Source organism: Vigna umbellata, chromosome 5 (assembly GCF_029865625.1).
Source record: "Vigna umbellata cultivar VRB3 chromosome 5, Vumbellata_1.0, whole genome shotgun sequence".
Classification (NCBI taxonomy): domain Eukaryota; kingdom Viridiplantae; phylum Streptophyta; class Magnoliopsida; order Fabales; family Fabaceae; genus Vigna; species Vigna umbellata.
In genome coordinates, this window is record NC_142169.1 from 31,587,191 (window position 1) to 31,607,307 (window position 20,117).

General features: G+C 29.9%; 3 protein-coding genes across 3 annotated transcripts; all 3 read right to left on the reverse strand.

The window, feature by feature from the left end:
• Positions 1–319: 319 nt before the first annotated feature.
• On the reverse strand, positions 320–9,391 carry LOC124842068 (histone-lysine N-methyltransferase EZA1-like). The gene is made up of 18 exons (XM_088115714.1): positions 9,263–9,391; positions 8,803–8,907; positions 7,712–7,980; positions 7,432–7,593; positions 6,748–6,832; positions 6,456–6,614; positions 6,330–6,377; positions 6,170–6,244; positions 5,845–6,089; positions 5,336–5,483; positions 2,752–2,954; positions 2,402–2,533; positions 2,240–2,327; positions 1,750–1,797; positions 1,543–1,671; positions 1,008–1,085; positions 741–920; positions 320–349 (listed from the first exon to the last, which is right to left on the reverse strand). Exons 1-18 carry the CDS (start codon positions 9,299–9,301, stop codon positions 320–322), a joined length of 2,223 nt encoding a protein of 740 aa, XP_087971840.1. The 5' UTR covers positions 9,302–9,391.
• Positions 9,392–12,265: 2,874 nt separating this feature from the next.
• Positions 12,266–14,027, reverse strand: LOC124820400 (scarecrow-like protein 23). Its single transcript, XM_047292071.2, has 2 exons — positions 13,585–14,027; positions 12,266–13,493 (listed from the first exon to the last, which is right to left on the reverse strand). The coding sequence occupies exons 1-2, from the start codon at positions 14,025–14,027 to the stop codon at positions 12,266–12,268; spliced, it is 1,671 nt and encodes a 556-aa protein (XP_047148027.2).
• Positions 14,028–17,310: 3,283 nt separating this feature from the next.
• On the reverse strand, positions 17,311–18,694 carry LOC124820401 (uncharacterized). Its single transcript, XM_047292072.2, has one exon. The coding sequence runs from the start codon at positions 18,351–18,353 to the stop codon at positions 17,484–17,486; it is 870 nt and encodes a 289-aa protein (XP_047148028.2). The 5' UTR covers positions 18,354–18,694; the 3' UTR covers positions 17,311–17,483.
• Between the last annotated feature and the right edge of the window lie 1,423 nt (positions 18,695–20,117).

Genomic DNA, 20,117 nt, shown 5'->3' on the forward strand with positions numbered 1-20,117 from the left:
CAACTACAAATTAACTCCATGAGCAAGAAGATTAGTTACCACAATCCATGGTAAAAATTCAAAGAATTCAACAAATTGATGAAGAATTTTGGTAAAAGGGAAAGTGAAGAGAAAATAAGGTAGGAGCCTAAGTAAAACCTATATCAAAGATGAATGTAAGAATCAATCCTTCCACATTGGTGACATTATAAAACTATCTCTATTGGCATAGAGTGGCACCATTTACTCATTCTTTGATCTTTATGTCACTTAAGTAAAGTAGATTCTAGCTTGAATGTCTTTTTTAGTGCAATCTACTTTACTTGAATTATGTATCTCTTCACTTAAGTGACTTCTTATTTCTTTCTTCCTACATAAAAAAAATAAATAAAACATTCATCAATCATCATAATCAAACAATTTAATATCACAATACATCTGTTATTTGATAATTTCTTAAAAAGTTAGGAATGAAAAACAATTACCAAATAGCAAACACTTTTCTATTCATAACTTGCCTTGAAATTAATTGATCTTATTAGTTGAACCAATACATACAAAATAGCTCATTCCTTAAAAAATCACATTAGGAAATTAAAATTACTAATTCATTCTTGTAATTTGATCAATGAATTAATAATCACAAAAATAATAAGTAAATGGAAAGATAGATATGTGTAGGAAAATGAAAAATTAGTATTTTGATTGACAAATTTAGGCATATTAGCATTTAATATTAATATCTTAATGAAATTATCAACCTTTGCCTTGTGTTGTGAAACAGCTGATCCATGTTCATTAGAAGCCTCATAATCAGATGGACGTGCCCATGATGGTGCACATTCTTTTTTGTAGAAATAATCATAGAAAATCTCATCACCAACTTTGATATTTTCCTTGGCATATATGCCAACTCTATGATCTCCTCCAACAAACATCACCTATGTAATCGATACAACAATAAAAAATTATGACAATTCTATTGTAAAGTTGTATATCTTCTCTTAAAGTGAAGTATTTTTACTTACCTTCGCATAACAATTAGGTTTTGATGAGTGGTTTGCAAATTTTAACTTGTCTCCATAGCGACGAGCATCAATAACCCACTATGAAAATTTCAAATAGTAAATTGAAAACAAAAATATGCATGCAAAAACCTTAACATAATTGCTTTTAAATAAACAATACTATCTTTTTTATATTAAAATCAATAGGGTAAAAGTATATTTATGAAAGCTAATAAAAACAAAATAAAACAATAATGTTTTTTCAAGATGAGAGGTAACAAATTATAAATTAGTACAATAAATACAAATTTCATACATTGCAAATGAGTATTTTACACTCTACATGTGTCTATTTTAGAAAACTTAAGTTTACAATCAATAAATTAAACTAAATAATAGAATGCTAATGTCTATATGATATACATGTTAACTAACAACTACGAGATTTTACAACTTATATTATTTGAACACACTTATGGTATTATTATAATGCTTAAGTGCATGACAAAAGTGCTAGAAGAAGAGTAAGTTAAGAAAAAAAAATGTGTACACTTGCCTTATCATTGAGGTCAAAAAGAAATGAGTGATTTATTCGATTATATAGTTTTCCACGTTTTTCCGCTTCTTTGTGAGTGATTAGTTCACCTGTGTATTCTCCGAGACAAGCATCTTTATTAATTGGGTTCTGAAATATATGTAAATACTAGTAAGAATGATATATTTCTAAATTATATAAAATACAACCAAGTGCATGCATCTTAACCTTTGCAAAAACTCCCCATCCTACAACATTTGACTTTGCCAAAAGAATCTGAAAAATATAAGAAAAACAATGTAAGATACTAATGTATTTACAATTTTTTCAATGAATAAATAGAAATAATTTAAAGACGTGTATTTGAAGTATGTCTCATTATTTGTTTTTCTAGATGTTCTTTGTGTTTGTGTTCTTGTCTATATAATAATGTGAACTTTTGGTCTCTTTTCGATCAAGGGATTTCACTTCACTTTTCTAGTTCACTTCTTGTTAAATAAAAATGCCTAATATAAAAAAATGTATTATAATAAGAGATAGAAATAAAAAATTATACAAAAAATATGTCATTGTTTATTGTTTTTTAAAACAACTATTCTAAAAACAACTTTCAAAACTTAATAGGCCTTTTTATGATACGTGATTGTTGAATAATGTGAAAAATTAATAAAAAATAATTGAAAAAATTGAAAAGAGAAACAAATAATTAGTTACTTACCCTCTCTTTTTTCCCCAAAAGAAGATCCATATTTCCACAATGACCATTTCCACCCCCGGCTAGCTCCCCTGGTGAACCATCGTTGCAACTATACAAAACAAAATATCACTTGGACTTGAAATGATTAACAGAAATATAATGCTTTTGATTAATTTAGATTACCCAACCCAACAATTTCGACAAATATCTGGGTCACATTCACGGTTGATTGCAAAGCATGGGCATAGTTTACTTCTGCATTGACTCTTGGCACAATAACATCCTCGGAACCGGTTTCTGCAAAACTTTGAACACCTAAACGTACAAATTAAATAAAAATGTATCACAGTTTATATTTAGAATGGATTTTCCTGCCTTCCCAAACATGAACTTTCTTAACAAGATTATTATTAACAAAGAAATTTTAATAGACAAACACATGAACATGAGAAATATGAAACATCGTACAATTACTGTGATTAGTTCAGTAATATGAAAGCTTCGAGACAGATTAAGTAGTGAAATTGACATACCCACAATATTTTTCACAACGAGTACCGTGACGATGACAAGTGCATTCCTTTGTGCAGATTCCTTGACACCTACAAGGAGTATACTGTGTATTACTTCGTTTTTGCCCATCACCCTTTTTTCTCCATCTAGCTGAGAGTCCACCACATTTTCGAGAATATTTCCCCCTTTTCCGCTGCAACTGTGATCTTGGCGTCTCTTCGTCCTACCAAAATCACTCACATTCAAAAGGAGTTTCATACTGTCTGATATCATTCCAAAATTACATTCTAAGTGCCAAAAGTTTTATAATGTGTATATGAATTTTTTTTTATCGATTCTCTAACTATTGAAGTTTTCTTTAAAGAACTTATAAAAAAATATTATCAAAGATAATGAATTTATAAATTTTAGTTTAAAGGTATATTGAAGGGAGACTTAAAAACCATGACCACTAGACTAAAGATGCATATTGTGTACATGATATCTAAGATCATATTTGAAACTTTTATTTATAGTAATTGTGATAGACTTTTATATTTTGTTGGCCTAATAACAGTCCAATCACACCTTAATTTGCCTTAGAAGCTTAATAAGTCATTATTACTGATAATCTGACCATGGTAGTCAATCTCGTTGGTCTGATCAACTTGATGGTCAGCCTAATAGACTTGGTCAACCTAGTCGACTTGGTAGTCATTCTAGGTTGAGAGTTGGTCTAGTGGTTAGTCTGGTGATGCCAGATCCTTTGGGAGTTGAACCAAAAAAGAAACATAAGCCAGACATGCTCCCTAGTCTGAATTGGAAAAATAGGTAAGGTGAAGAGAAGGTTGAGTAGGAAATAAAAGGCCCTGTCCAGGTTTGCCTTTGATATATCGAAGAACACAAAAAGGAACTTGAAAATGCAGGAAAGTAGGTGTGTTGAGAAATTGACTAAGCATGCTGATTGCAAAGTTAATGTTTGGTCTGGAATTGGTGAGATAAATCAATCGTCCAATGAGTCTACATATATAGAAGCATAAGAAAGATGTAATCCAATAAATTTAGAAAGCTTGAGAGAAAAATCCATAGAAGTGGAAAATAGTTTGGAAGCTAATAACCCTTCATCTTCCAAGAGATACAAAACATATTTTCTTCGATTAAGAGATATACTTGTACAAGATCGAGCAATTTCAAATCCTAAGAAAAATCTTAGAGAACCAAGATCCTTAATGCCAAGTTTTTTTATTTAACAAATAATTGACATGTTTATCTCATATATGTTACACCCTGTAAGAATCAAATCATCCACATAACTAAGTACAATAGTGAAATCAAAGTGAGTCTGCTTGGTGAATAAGGAATAATTAAGGCTTGATGTTGCTCAAGAGTAAGAGTCAAGAGTTAGAACAAAAGATACGTCTATTTGAGAAAGAGAGTATATGTATCATCACCTTCATCAATATCTTTAAGCGTTTGAACATCATGAGAAGAATCAGAATTCTGCACGTGAAGATCCATGTTTTCGAGAACAAGTTTCAATAGTATGTCCAGGGTGATCACAATGAGTACATACTTTGGAATTACAATGACAACCGCGACCTTTACCAGAAGTGGAGAAAGACTAAGAGTAAAGACCGAAGAAACCAGTGTGTCCTCTTATGAAGGAAGAAAAAGAGGCCATAGTATGAAGATCATCAATCGGGACACCGAATTAGTGTTCTTATTGAATGAGAAGGAAGAAAGTATGATCGTCATCATCATAATTTGGGAACGAACAATGAAGTATTGTTCATTAAGCCCTTTGAGAAGAACAAAATCACCATCACGATAAGAACATATAGTAGGGAGAAGATTGCAAGAAGACTTGATCTCACAAGAACACAAAGGTAGAGGACGGAATTGATCTAAGTCTTGATAAAGATTCTACAACTGAGTGAAATACACAGTTATAATAAGATGACTTTGACAAAGAACGTAGATTTCTTCTTGAATATTTGAGATGCGAAAAACGTCTCCCTTGGAGTAATTCCAGATTCATCTAATAAACACTTGGAGTAATTGTTGCATCAATAAAATAAATGAGCCATGACATGAAAATAGAGTTACAACAATCCTAATATCCAAAAGGGCGGAGTTAGATTGTGGATGAGGAAGAATACCAATGAATTGAAGCTTGTTCTTCGAATAAAGAAATTTCAAGAAGATAGAAAATTTATGAGACCAAGAATAATAATCAGGTCCATTCATTTTTATCAAAACAAAAGGAATCACCAGTAATGAAATAGGGATTGGAAGAATCAAGAATCATATTAGGAGAAGACCATGAAGGAAACCGTTATGAAGATGCAAAGAAGAAAAGTATTACGACGGATTAAACCATAAATTGAATGAAGAAGAATTTTAATAGAGAAAGTATACTTTTTTTTTTTTTATTTCTCACCAATTGTGCATTACATTTTATAGTTTTATAGATGAGAACTAAGTCCAGTATCTCTTACAACATACACTTGCACCGATTATTCTTGATAGCTAAGGTATCTATTACAACGTACAATATTTTTGACCGCTAACAAAAAATGATAGTAAACTAACTAGCTAGGAAATGTCTCTATTAGCAGTTCTCACCGTGCTCTCTGCATTAGCCTGATCATCGTTATTTGCATTTGTAAGTGGCATGGATCCATGGAGCATTGACTCCTCCTCAGCCAACATGTAACTAGCTACTTCCGAGCAAGTCTTCAAGCCAGAAAGTAAGTTTCGAGTAATAAGGCAACTGCAAGTCGTGAATAGCACCACGTAAACCAACACTTGTATAACAGTTGCAACAAATGGATTTCAAATACAAGCATTTTAAAAGTTGCTCTACTTGTATAACAGTTAGGAGATAATATCCTAATAATGCATTCAAAACCTTAATAGAAAACATTCAATGCTTATTACAAGAAAAAAAAAATTAATGGTATAGCTTAATGCTTTCACAAGAAAGAAGAATATTTTAAAAATTAAACACACTCGCAGAACATGTACAGAAAAAATAAGAACTAATTTTTCAAGTCCACTATTGTTTATACGCAATGCAAGTTGAAGCTAAGTTTGAAGCCACCATTTTTCCAGCAAAAAACAAATTTCCATACCTGTTTTTTCCAAACACTTCTATCCCCTTCAAATATAAATCTCTCTCTAGAGATTTCCAATCCAGGTTACTTGTTATCTCCTTAGCATGCTGTTCCCCAACTTCGTCTCTATCATCCAAGATTGTTTTCATCTTATTACAAGAATTCAGAGACTCTTTTGGAGGCAATGTTGAGTTCTCTTCTGATGGATTAACTCTTTTGGCTTTAGAAGGCCCTTGTGCTGAAGAAAGCCTGACATCTTTTGACTGAGAAAATAAAATTGAAATTTTAGATTTATATTCTTCCACAGCCCCCAGAAATCTCAGAGAAAGAAAAAGAAGAATACCAGAAGGGCACATTGATCGCTACATGGTTGTTGTCTGTCACCTTCATGTCCAGACCAAGGTTTTTGCTTTTCCGTCTGTGAAGTAAATCATCAAATTGATTTCTTGCTGGAGTTCGTAACACAGATTAAATTGAAAAGAACTTGAAGAATTATTCCTTACAGGATATACTAAAGGTTGAAAATTTCCATGCACAGGACAATTAAAGATCTGCTCAAGAAAATTATAAGACATACCGTTACAATCTTTATACACCAGAACTTTAAAGAATAACGTTTTAGAATTTACAAAGCAATGACGACAGAAAAGATTATCCAAAGATCGTGAACTGGCACTCAAGCCTTTCTCCAAACACATCCCATCAGATTCACATCCTCTACAATGGCAATCTTTAGAATCCTTGTTTACACTCTGCATTTTGATTTCTTGAAGTTTTTCAAACCTCTCCTGCATATTTTGATGAGAAAAATGCACAAAAATGGTTACTCAAAATATTCTCGCTGCAACATAATTTTACAATAACTAATTAGGATTAACAACAAGAAACATATAATCATGTTCATAAGTTATTCCAAATTACCTGGATTTGTGAAGCAGTAGCCTTGACAAACTCTTCAACGATACTCAATACGTTTTCATTTGATCCGTATTCGTTCAGTGTCTTCCTAATATATTCAAGAGTGAAAATTGTGACTTTAGAATAGAGAAGCTTCAAGCATTTATAGATGATGTAAAACTAACTCAAGTTTTATATTGAATTTAACGTTTAAATATGTTCTTGCTCTCTGTATAATATTGAGTTTTGCTGAAGGTTCCATTAAATTTTTTACTTTGCTTTTTTTTCTCTAAAATTAAAAATCAGTACTTTTTATCCTGTCTATATGTTGAAGAAAATGTGAAATGATCTTTTAAATTTATGTATGTGATGAGCTATAATGTCAAAATATGACATTAAAGAGTCTTCAAATTTGAAAAATAAATGTTATCTATCTGTATTAAAATAAATATTAAAGATTAAAAAATATAGTTTAGAATTTTGAAAGGATGAAAAATCAAGAAAAACATTTTATAGAAACTAAATAAACAAAAAATTTATAAAATCAAAATAATTCTCTAGTTTTACTGTAGTAAAAAAAACATATTCAAACACTGTATGATGATGGAAAATTGTTATTGGAAATTCTAACTCTAATTACGATTTATTTTTAATTTATAAATAAATAAAACTTGTAGAAGCAACCACAATTATTCGATTTTAATTTACCACAGAAATTGGTCCTGAGCCTCAGTGAAGTCATATTTAACATGTTGAAGATTTACAGTCTCTTCTTCACTGTCACTGCATATAACCATTTCACCTCTGTTTATATCACAATACATTTGTTGTTTGCCAATAACTGATTGATCTTCTGCCATTTTCTCATTTCTGTTTAGCATGAAAGATTTAGAAAATTATCAACATTTTCTCATTTTTGGCTTTAGTGAATTTTGCATGTAGATGGGAAGAAAATAATTATTTTTTTGAAAATTGAAGTAAAACGCACCTGCGCACATATACCCAAGATGTATACGAGGGTAGTTTTTCCAAGTATGGAATCTTAATGCTTTTTTCAATTGAAAAGTCCTTCTTGCTGATGTGATCCTTATCTGCAATAGTCTTAGGGGAACTAACGTGCTTATACAATGGACTTTGAATTCTTGAAGACAGAATATTGTTATTCTTCTCACTACCCAAACACTCCCTCTCTGATATCACTGATTTAACCTCGGAAAACAAAGGCTCAAGATTCTTCCAATGTCTTTCAACTTTTTCCTATCCAAACACAAATCAGATCAACTACAAGCTAAGCAAAAATGTTTGCAAAGGAAGAAAATAAATTCAAATGAGGAATTATAACCAACACACCAATTGATTGTAAGAAAAAGTGGCAAGTAAGTATGAACACAAATTTCCAATCTTCAACAACAATTCATAATTATTCAAAATTTATATTACTTTTAAGTTTATTTCAATAAATTTATTTAAAGATTGAATTTATATTTTTGGATTTTTTAATCCAATCTATTTAGTTGTATTTGGATTGAATAATTTTTTTTAATATTGAAAATATTAAATTAGTGAGTTTAGATTAGTTTAAATTGTGAAACATCAAACTGAGTCACACCGTGACCTCGTCTTGATTGAATTGTGTTTAAGTCAAGTTAAACCAAATTAAAATCAGATTAAACTAAATTAAAGTTAGATTATATTTAACCTGAAGAAAGATGAGATTCGACAAAATAAAAACTATATTTTATTTAAAAAGTTTAAATAAACCAATTTAATTTTAATTAAAATAAATAAATTTAAATTGGGATGACTAAATCGAATCCAATCCAATTATGTTTCATCTAATTAAAATGAATTTAGAATTTATATTCAACATATTTTATTGGATTTAAAATGAGTTTCATCCATAATCACTCTTATAAGAAACGCATGCAATAAAAGAGTACAAAATTTCATTCCAAATTACTTTTTAATTCTGAACCTAATTATAAAACTTAAAGAGATTTATATAGATGTGCTATGAAAGAAATTTTATGAAATTGAAAATTATTTAAAAAAAAAAACATTGAATAAACAAGATCTTACTTTGACTGATTTCCCTTGCTTTGCATGGAATTCATTTGCTGATTGTTTTATCCTGCTCTTCAAGATTCTTCTACTACCACTTTTTGTTCTCTCTCGAAGTTGTTTCTATCAATGTTATAAAAAACACAATTAAAGCTTACACAAAAATTGAAGTTTACTCCTTATGCATTAAAGCAAAGCAATAATTCGTTGATAAAATGAATTATCAATAGCCAAACACACGTATCAGAAAAAACAAATTTTGACGTCAATTATTTGTTCACAGAAAGAGGAACAAATACTTGTTTAATTTCTTATCTATTATCTGATTAGATGAAAAATAAAATTAATTTTAATTCGTCATGGAACGATAATTCAATAAAGAGATGAAATGAAAAAAAATTAGAAGAAACAAAGCATCTAAAAATGAAAGGAATCGTAGAAAGGGGAAAATAATAAAAAGTGATGAATAAAAACATACTTGATAATTTGAGGATGACCTAGTTGTTTTGTTAACCATGGATACTATCAAAGATTCATCAAAGGAGGAGATAGATAACTTTCCTTCCGCTTCTTAATTTCTCTGTTATATGCGAAATGTGACGCTTATACGCTATTTAGATTTGAGGACCAAAAACGATAAATATATTGCAAAATGTAAAGAAAGCTTAAAAACTACAAAACAAAAAATACATTTTCTTTTCAATTTCTCTTTTATATACAAAATATGATATAGTCACTTGCAGCCTATTTAGATTTAAGGACGAAAAGTGACAAATATACTTCAAAAAATAAAAATAAAAAGTTAGAAAATTGAAAAAGAAAAAACACAAAACCACAAAAATAATAAAAACATAGAAAATATTGATTTTTTTAAGGATGCAAAGAAAATATGAGTAAAATCATAAGAGATAAATTATTATGTTAATTTTTTATTAATAATTATAGTTAAATAAATAAAATAAAATTAATTATATTAAAATTTAATGCTTTGCCAAACAACTTATATATTTTTTTAAATATAATTTTATTTATTATAAATTTTATTTTATTAATTAATTAATTAATTTTATTTTACTTTATTTGTCATCAAAACAACTTCACTTTTAATTTCTTTTTTCTTTCTCAATTTCTCCCTCATATTAACAGATTGATAAGAACCTAATGATTAAACTCATTGTACATAGACTTTAATGGAAGAACTGATCAAGCTAATAAATTGAACTAAATATATTAACATATCACTCTTAAAATCTGAGCTAGCATTTTGTCAATTGCATAATTTATGGTACCGTTTCATATGCAAATTAATGCTCCTTCTATTTTACTAATTGCTTGCGTGTATTGGGACCACCAATTTCTTACCAATTAAGATTAATTTTAGACATAATAGTCATACAAATTTTATTTACTTAGATAATTAAAAACATTTTTATCAAACGCATTTTATTAGTTAACTTCTTAAAAATTATAATTAAAGTGATTAAATAAGGAGTATCATTAAAGTAGTATTGTAATTCTGAATAAAGTTTTTAATTAATAATAAAAAGTGAATTGGAAAGTACTTTAGAAGTATATTTATAATATTTTTAAGAATTGAAATTTGTCCTTTTGAAGCTTATTCATTCCTTAATGTTTTTAAAAATTTTAATAACGAATTTAGTAAATAAAAATTGATAAATTTGTCATATTAAAATATGAAAGGTATTTATTATTTTAGTATTAAAATTTAATTTTAACAAAGATTTATAGAAGTTAAATAAAATGTTAAAAGAAGATTTTATTCTGTTTCTGGCATCTGCCATTTCAAATGTCCTCAAAAGAAAAGTAAAAACAATTATTTGTTTGAATATCCTTTCTTTTATTTAATCGACAGAAATTAAAGGTGGATATGTATTTGTATATGTGATGTAAAGTAATATTTAAGAAACAAAAATCATGACAAATATGATCGTTATTTACTGTAAAATTTAAAAAAATTATATATATATATATATATATATATATATATATATATATATATATATATATATATATATATATATATATATATATATATATATATATATGATGTTTGATGGAATAAAAAGTGAAAAAATTGTTTGTTTTACTGAATAAATATAGTTTTATATGAATAAATCATGACTATATATGTAAACCTTTTTGTCTTGCCATCTAACTGTAAGCCATAAAATCAATCTAGTAAATTTATTTATTTTACAATAAGTATATTAAAGCATTTTGCAGCAGTGGTTCATAAAATTTATTTTTTCTACAATACAGCCGTGGTTATTTTATCGATAGGAAAATTTATTTTATTTGATTTTATAATACCTCTATTTAATCATATATAAAATATTCTATAAGTTGAACAGTATCTAAAAAAAATTATTCAACCATTTGAAAGAAATAAAATTCCAGTTACTGTATTATCTCCGCATAAAAAAAATTACTAGGAGTTTTGAAATAAATTAATTAGTTTTTAACAATAGAAACATTTATAACAAATTTAATTACAATAAAATATATTGTTTCAGTATGCAGGGTACACCTTCACAAAATATTGACTGATCTTTAATTTGCTCTAAAACTAATTTATTACATTCTTATTATTAATCATCTGTTACCTTATTTCAAAATCTGATTATAATTTATTCCGGTTCCCTTTTTAATAGGTTGACTTAATTATAAGACTTTTTTTTTATGCAAAATTGTTTATTAAATTATTGTAATTAATTAAATTTTATTTAACACATTTTTTAATAGATAATAAAATTAATCTTTCTAATCTATTTATTGCCTTAAATAAGATTTTATTATCTTTAGTTTAAAAAAAGGAAAATGACACTTGAACAACCATTTTTGACAACATTTAGACACGCGCACACGTGTCTAAATTTGAGTGGTCTATTTTCATTTAATTTTTCCAACTGGACCACTCAAATTTAGACACGTGTGCGCGTGTCTAAATGTTGTCAAAAATGGTTGTTCAAGTATCATTTTCCTTAAAAAAAATCGACTGAAACAACTATTACTAAAATTGTTAACACGGTTCTATAAGTTATATATATATATATATTTGAGAAAAAAATATTATTTTTATATAATTAAGAATAAGTTAAACAATAACATTCGGTTTGAGTTGTCAAGAAAATATATTTCATCATATATTGCAGTATCTATAAATTTGAAGTCTTTTTCTCTTCTTTTAATAATTACTTAAATTTAATTTTTAAATTTCAACTTTTTCATAATCTTCAACAATTTATTTTAAAATTATTTATTAATAAAGAATTAAAAAAAACTTATTTTTATAAATCTATATCACAATTAATTTAATAGATATATATTAATATTAACAAAAATGGAAGACCTTTTTAAATCGATCTTTAATAGAACTAACAATCAGTGTGAAGAACAGATTTGTTTTTCAAATGTTATTAAAAAAAACTGTGTGAAAATATATTTTTTTCAAATAATATTTTCAAAGAAACCTCCAAGCCGAGACTGAATGAACTGGGGTCCCTTTCCATCCAACTATAATACACTTGCCATTTTTTTCTAGAGTGCAGAATTTCCCAAAAGCAAACTCTTTGTTCACCAGGTGAGCTTGGTAAAGAGATGACTCACTAAACCCTGTTTCTACCATTCGATACCTTGCAAAGAACTTTCTCCAAACATCTATCTTCACATTTCTAACTTTTCTTTCTCTCCCTTCCATTGCAACAATTTCCCTTATCCCCTCAGATAAAACTGTTTCTATTTTCCTTCTGCTCTCATTCTCATCATTTATGCAGCTTCCAAGGCAATCAAAATAAGCCGAGTAGAAGAACAATGCTTCAATGAACCGGTTCACAAAGATGGGTGAGTTATGGTTTGCTTCAACTTCAAGAACTATCATTATAACCGGCTTCATATTCCATATAACCCTCATCAAGTTTTCCATACAATCTGGCCTTGATACCATGCGCCTCAGAAAATATGGAGAGTACACAGCCACTGCTTCACCCTCTCCAATTTCAAAATCACCTTCCCTTATCTCTGCAAAGTCTGTCACAAAAACTGCATTATATGAAAAGGGTAACTTCAATGATTCAGCAAAACTAGCTAACCTTTTTCCAGTCTCTTGTATCATGCTTCTGCATGAATTAAGTGCAAGTGCAGTTATCTTCAAAAGTTGCACTTTGCAATCCTGGCGTTCTGTCAGTGCTTGCATCAATATTGTATTGTGCACCCCACATATTGTTTCGAAATCAATAACATGAATTTTGGTCTCAGATGCAACATGTTCCACTATAGTTTGTATTCCAGTGAATTGCATGACTTGATTGAAAGGAATATTTTGATGGAATGTTAGGGCAACATTGGTGTCAATCTTTTGAATCCACCCCCTTTCTTCTTTTTTCTCCGATCCCTTCGCTGTCGTTCTTCCCAGTCCTCTGTCGATTCTCTCTCGAAGTGCTTGGGCGAAGTGAAAGATAACTCTTTGAACGGGGCTTCCATTATTGGGTGATGAATTCAGTTGACAGTGGAGAAGTAATCTGCTTGCACGTTCAAACTGGTGGCAACCTACCCTCTCAGCTGCAGCAAGGAGAAACTGAGCAAGTTCTACGTCTCTATTTTCCTCCTCAGACAAACATCCAAAATCCAATCCGTATGGGTGCATAGGGATGCAAAAACTATCATTCCAATGTGCAGAATACTGAACATATCTGAAAGCACAAGATCATAACAGATTTTGAATCGGAAACACAATTTACATGTTAAAAAATATCAATTCAACTAAAAATATATGTGACAAACCTTGCTCCAGCTACTCTTATAATTTCTTCAGTTGATATCTGGTGGTGATCCAAAGAAGGTTTCGCTATATTTTGCTCGCTTATCCTCTTAAATCTGCTTATGTAGTTTCTCAGCAGCTCTAAGGATGCTAATGATGGTGACACATGATTATTGTGTTCAGCTGATTCTATGTCATGCTTCGCTGGCCGCGTAGTTTCATCGAACTGTGGTGTCGGTTTCAGTTGCATATCATAGTCACAGTTAAACACTTCTAACAACTTATCGACTTGTTTCTGATCTTCATCCTCGAACAGTTTGGTTCCTTTTTCATCCTCAATAGGTCCCAGCAATTCCATTCCAGAAAAACCCTCTTTCTCTTGAAACACATCCTCTTGTGTAGAGCCATAACCCACTAGGATTTCTCTTAAATTTAAAGCTGTGGATGAAAATTTATCATTTTCCATGTTAACGTAATTAATCAAGAAATTGTGTTTATCTAGATAAACGTAGGGGAGAGGGTATCCATTACCACGATTCAAGGTGGAAAAGGAATATTTGAACGTATAAATGATCGAAGAAACATATGATCACGAAATTCATGAAAGTGATAGGAACATGTAACTCCGACGATGATGTCCTCGATGTTCTCATTGCAGTCGTCAGCCAGCTATTAAAAAAAACCGGACATTTTTACCAAACCAAAACTTTGGCATATAACAATGAAAATTTGTATTTAATTATGAGGAGTTTTGTCTGTGGAAGCAATGGTGTGGGTCCGAAGAAGCCACGAAGTAATATTATATCTGAAACTTTTCATAAGAAGTTCAGCCAGATTGATTAGACGGTCCAAGAAAATGAAGAATGGATTTAAATAAAAATGAGGGATGGCCTTTTCCAAGACAACAAGGGAATCCAACAAGAGTGTAACTCCAAACTGACTTTATCTCTACTTTTATTACTTTATGTACACATAACTATGACGAATACTATGTATTTTAAAAGTAATAATTGATTTTGTTTTGGCTAATGTTCACTAAGAATCATACTTCTTTGTCATGTAGAAATGGTAACATAAATGGTTAATTGAACCTTTCTCTAATCTAATCAATAAATATTCGATACATGTCCAAAATTTTTTATTACTTAACTTTGCTAAAATTAATAAAATTATGAGTAAGGTTATTAATAAGGAGTGTCATTCACATAAAATTGCAATATTGTTGAATAAATTTTAATTAATAATATTGGAAGGAACTTTACAATCATATTTCGAATATTTTTAAGGATTGAAATATGTTTTTATGAATCTTATTCAGTTCAAATGCTAATTTTTTAATTTTAATTATAAAATATACTAAAAAAAGATTAATACATTTAGCGTATTAAAATATAAAATCTGTTTACGTATTTAATTATTAAATATTTAATTCTAAAAAGATTTTCTAAAATTTAAATGAATATTAAAAGAAGTGAGGTATAATTAAGTGCTACTATTATTTTCATAAACTAAAATACTTATACATATTTTTACCATATGTAAATATAAATTACGGTTAATCATGCAGATATTTCAAACCATCTACGGGAAAAGACTCAAATAAGTCAATCATGATGACAAAGGTTTTAAAGGTCGCTCCCTATTCTAATATTCTAGTCTCCCGTATATGAGTAAAATACTTTTATTTTATTTTAACATTATATTTTTCCTTTCTTTCTTTCGTCGCTTTGAGACTACAAGTTGCAAAGGTTGGTGGTGGTAGAAAGAATTATCAAGGAGTCTCCCTCTCGTGGTGTAGCTCTCGTGGTGTAGTGTGTGTTGCTTCCTCCAGATGCGTATTCGAATAAACCTTCAAATAAAACCCTAAAATAAAAAACGTAAGTGACATCCTTCAACGGATGAAGGATGTCAACATCCTTCAACGGATGTCAACATCCGTTTAAGGTAAAACGGATCCGTTAATACTTCAACGGATGTTCCATTTCTGTAGACTCCTTATACATTTTTTCTTATTTTTTATATCAAAATAATTTTTATTTTTCATAAATAAATATACAATTTTTTTTAAATCAACTACAAATAAATCTATCGGATAAATAACTCTACAAAAAATATTTAATTAATAAACCAAAAATAATCTAGTGTTGCAAGTTCTTTTGCATCAATTACTTCCGCTCATTTCATCAGCTCTATCATAGTGACAATGGAAGCAATGGAGGAAATTCAATGAGAATGGAAGCAACTTAGGAAAAAGGAAATGAAAAATTAAAGAGGAAGAGGAGGAGAGCAGAAGAGAGGAAAAGAGACAAATGAGTGGTTATGTGGAGGTGTGGGGCTAACGGAAATGATTACAAAAAAAAAAGTAAAAGAAGAGGAGGAGAGGAGGAAGAAAGGGAAAAAGAGAAATGAATAGTTATCTGGCAGTAGATGCGGCGCTGAAAAGGGAGAGTGAATGGAATTAGGGTTTTCAACTAAAAAGGGTAAAAGTAAAAAATATTATTTACGGTTGATTTTGGAAATTAAAAAAATTGGAGAGGTGGAAACAAAAACATGTGACGGTGTAGGGAGTACCCTCTCGTTTTGAATACAAACGTTGGGCCCATCAGCGGTGGACCAATTCTCCTCCTTGGAAGCTTCTCCCTGCACTTCCCTCCATTTCTTTTTACACCTCCAAATTTTCTTAAAATCTCAAAACGGCCCTCTGTAAAATAGATTAATTTAAAAGTAGTTTTTGTCTCACTCCCTCTTTGTTTCACATAATCAAAATTTAGTGAAAAACTCAATAAATTTCAAATCTCGTTAATGACTTTAATAAATTTTGAAATTTTATAAATCTTCAATAAATTTTGAAATTTGTAAAAATCTCTTAATTTTATTATATACTTTCGTGCACTTGTTTTTGTACAAAAAAGAAGAAGATGCTAATATACAATACCACCTCACCAAGACGGAGGAAAACACATTTCCAAGCCAAAACAAGTACCACAACACCCTATCATACACACAAATAGAAGGAATCACAAAAAACACCACAATGGAACCACGAATAACATATATTGACTAACAAAGAGACTACAAAGAAGAAGAATGGAGCGAGTCCGGTCCAGACCGATGAAAAGAGTGCATATCTAAGAAGATATGCCAAATTAATGAAGTAAAAAAAATGAAAAATTGGATGAATGAGGAAATATTTTACCAACCGTATTTATTTATTTTTCTTTTAAAATTAAGAAGTGTAATTAAGAAAATTGAAGGTGGAGGGAGAACTCTTTGGAAGTGTAGTGTAGGAAGAAACGCCATCCTTCTATCTACATTAACAGAGTTAGTTTTTGATAAAGCATTTTTTATTATAAATATTTTTTCAAAAAATAATATGTAACTCTAAATCACCTTTTTCAAGAAAACAGCTCTTGGGCGAGGGTCATCTTAAGTTAAAATAATAGCTTATTGTAGGAAGGATATTCATCAGAAATTGCGTAGCAGGACCATCAAGTGCTGACTTTAAGTCCCTTATGGTACTTTTTATCGGGAATTCTTTAAAAAAAAACATCAATAACAATATTTTTTTAATATATACCTCATTTCTTAAAATGGGGAAAATTACTTAGATAAGAGTATCTCTATTTTTTACTAATCTGTTAGTTTTCCCTAATTTTGATCTTCACTTATTTGTTAACTTTCCTCTTAATCAATTAACCATAAATATCAAAACTTTTAGTATTAATTTATAAGAAGTGTACTGTGAATAGAAAAATTGAATCCAAAGGTATAACAAATATGGCAATGTCTATCAACAGATATCAGACTTACAAATTGCAGCATTAATTGGCTAACTTTACCCTTTTCCAAATCATGCTACAAGACATGAGAACCTTGTTGTAATGTATAAAATCCAATCTCACAATGTTTTTGACAAAGAAAATTATACCTTATCATCAATCTCATAATGTTCCACCTTGGAAATTGTTGCACTTGTTCTAAACAAAAAAATCGTAGCCATCCTTATAAGAAGCCTTACGATCTTTACCATCCCAATAGTGAGAGTGAGATAGTAGAGCCACCACCCAACAAAGTCACTCACTCTCACATCCATCAACTGCTCTTTCTTCGCCTCCACCATTATCACCAAACTCTCCACATCCTCCCTCAACCTCCACCACCACAACCCACCCAAGCTCGCCGCCACCACCACCCTCTCCACCAATCTAACTTCTCTCTCAACACCAAACACCGTGTCATCCACCACAGGCCTCACTACTATCCTGGCCCAAACCTGCGTCGTCTGGTGCAACCCCACCAGGAAAATCACTCTGATCAACAAGCTTCTCTCGACGCCAAAACTCGACTCACCGGAGTCATATAACCCCGCCTCAATACTCCCCTCAATGCCCAAACCAACGCAAACTTGGAACGTGCAAAGGAGAACCCAAGCAGTGTAGAGACGAGGTTGAACAACAGTACTGGACGGTGATGAAGGGTCACTCAAAGTGATGATTTTTCCCGTCAAAACGTGCACGAACGAAGCCACGCTAATGATGGACACAAGAACGTAGAGAATGAGAGGGTTGATGTAAAGGGCGAGGGTTAAAACATAGGGAAAGTGGCGGGGTGAATGGTACCAGGTGAGGGTTTGGAGATAGTATTGTGCATCGGAGAATTTGGCCAGTAGCAGAAACGAGAGAGGTAAGAGAAGGGTGAGGATGGTGAAGGTAAAGATGTAGAATATCTCTTTTGGGGTTATGCCCTTCAAGAGATCTTTTGTTTTTTGCTGCAAACTACTCATACAAACCATGACGAGTGTTTGAATTGCAACAAATTAAACACCAACAAGGGAATCAGTTCATTATTGAGGTGTGTCTCTAATCTCTATATACGTGATGACTTAGCAACTATAGATGCCGGAAAAGGAATTAAAAGGTGGTTGCCACGTCTGTTGTTCGTTCAGTTGACATTTTATACGACACTGTCTTAGAATCTTGTTGGAAGATATATAAATGTCAAAAACCATGATTGTACGTTGATGGAAACTTCATAATTCTTCTTTTTTTTATATCTTTTGCGCGTTGGTTTGCTTTGTGCTAAGACGGTTGTGAAAATTTGTTCATCAAATAGTACTTTGTCTTCGTATTGTTACCAAATCAAGGCCTATAATTACTTACAAATGTTTTGCCTCAAGAGTCTCTTTTAATTATATATATATATATAATAAGCGATTTAAAAATATGAAAGGCTTGACCTAATGGATATTATAATTTGTTTGAAGTGAATGAGCCATTTGGCCCTTCCTTGGTTTCCTGCATTGAATTGTAAAAGATTGATCCAAAATCGACATCCTTAATACATTATTTGTTAACTTGGAAGAGATTAATTTAGAAAGGTGAGGAGTTGGTATAAAAGATGAAGAGTGGTTGTTGGAGTGGATTATTTGTCTTTATTTGTCTATATCTTGTTTGGGAGAAGAGGTGAAGATGTTATGGATTGGTTAATCATTTGCTAAAGCCCGACAATGTTAATTGGACAATTTCTTCCAAGTTGTGTTGCTAGGCCCACCTAAATCATAAATATTCCACCAAATTCCGTTCCCTCTTTTGAAAATGAGAGAAAGAGGAGCAAGGTTCCAATCCAAGTACCAAACCTATATACATAGCCCTGTACTAGAATGGAACCCCATTTCTTTATATTGTTGTCACCATTTTAAAATACAAATATATCCTTAATAATAATATCATTATCAAATAGAAATATAAATGCAAAATTCTTTCATACAGTAAATCATCAAACATTAAAATATGACTGGATCAAAAGCTCGACCAATAAGTACAAAATAGAGATCATAACGGGTTTCTTAACGAATAATATCTATTCACAATGTGATCTGTAAAATAAAAATTATATTCGTAACTTATTCGTTAACGTGGATATTCGTTTAAAAAAAACTAACATATATTTTAAAATTCGCGGGTAACATATAATTGCAAATATTAAAAAATATATATTTTATATATTTTTAAAATAAAATTTAAATAAAACTAAAAAAATATATATAATTTAATTTTAATTAAATTTAATCTAGTAAATATTTTTTTATATTTAAAATTAAAATTAATTAAATAAAATATAAATTAAATTATTGTTTTTATTTTTTACGGATAACGATAGATCGGATAATATAATTAATACTCACATCCGATCTATTTATAAACCATTTATAAACCGTATTAAAATACTTACTACCAACAATCTGTAAATAATAAATATTTACATATATCAATTATCCGTCATAGATTTTATCTTCAAAAATGTAGACGCCTGTTTTCTTTGCCCATACAAAGTTGGAATGGGTGTGTAAGTTTTATCTTGATTGTCATTCCATAGAAAAATAATAAAAATTGTAATATATTGATGTATGTTTATGTATTATTTCACTGTATCTATTATAAAATTAACAAAGTTACCTCAAATGATGGTCTTTTATTAAAAATAAATCAGTATATTTTGTTTTATAAATATTAATACGTCAGTGTATAATGTAATGTTTTCATTCTTATAGTCTTAT

Coding starts and splice junctions, on each gene's coding strand:
- LOC124842068 (XM_088115714.1), bottom strand. CDS start 9,301: ATGGTTAACAAAACAACTAGGTCATCCTCAAATTATCAA. Junction 2,955..5,335: donor AGGCTAATGCAGAGAGCACG/GTGAGAACTGCT, acceptor TGATTTTGGTAG/GACGAAGAGACGCCAAGATC. Junction 350..740: donor TTTCACAACACAAGGCAAAG/GTTGATAATTTC, acceptor TTTTTTATGTAG/GAAGAAAGAAATAAGAAGTC.
- LOC124820400 (XM_047292071.2), bottom strand. CDS start 14,027: ATGGAAAATGATAAATTTTCATCCACAGCTTTAAATTTAAGAGAAATC. Junction 13,494..13,584: donor ATAAGAGTAGCTGGAGCAAG/GTTTGTCACATA, acceptor TTGTGCTTTCAG/ATATGTTCAGTATTCTGCAC.
- LOC124820401 (XM_047292072.2), bottom strand. CDS start 18,353: ATGGTTTGTATGAGTAGTTTGCAGCAAAAAACAAAAGATCTCTTGAAG.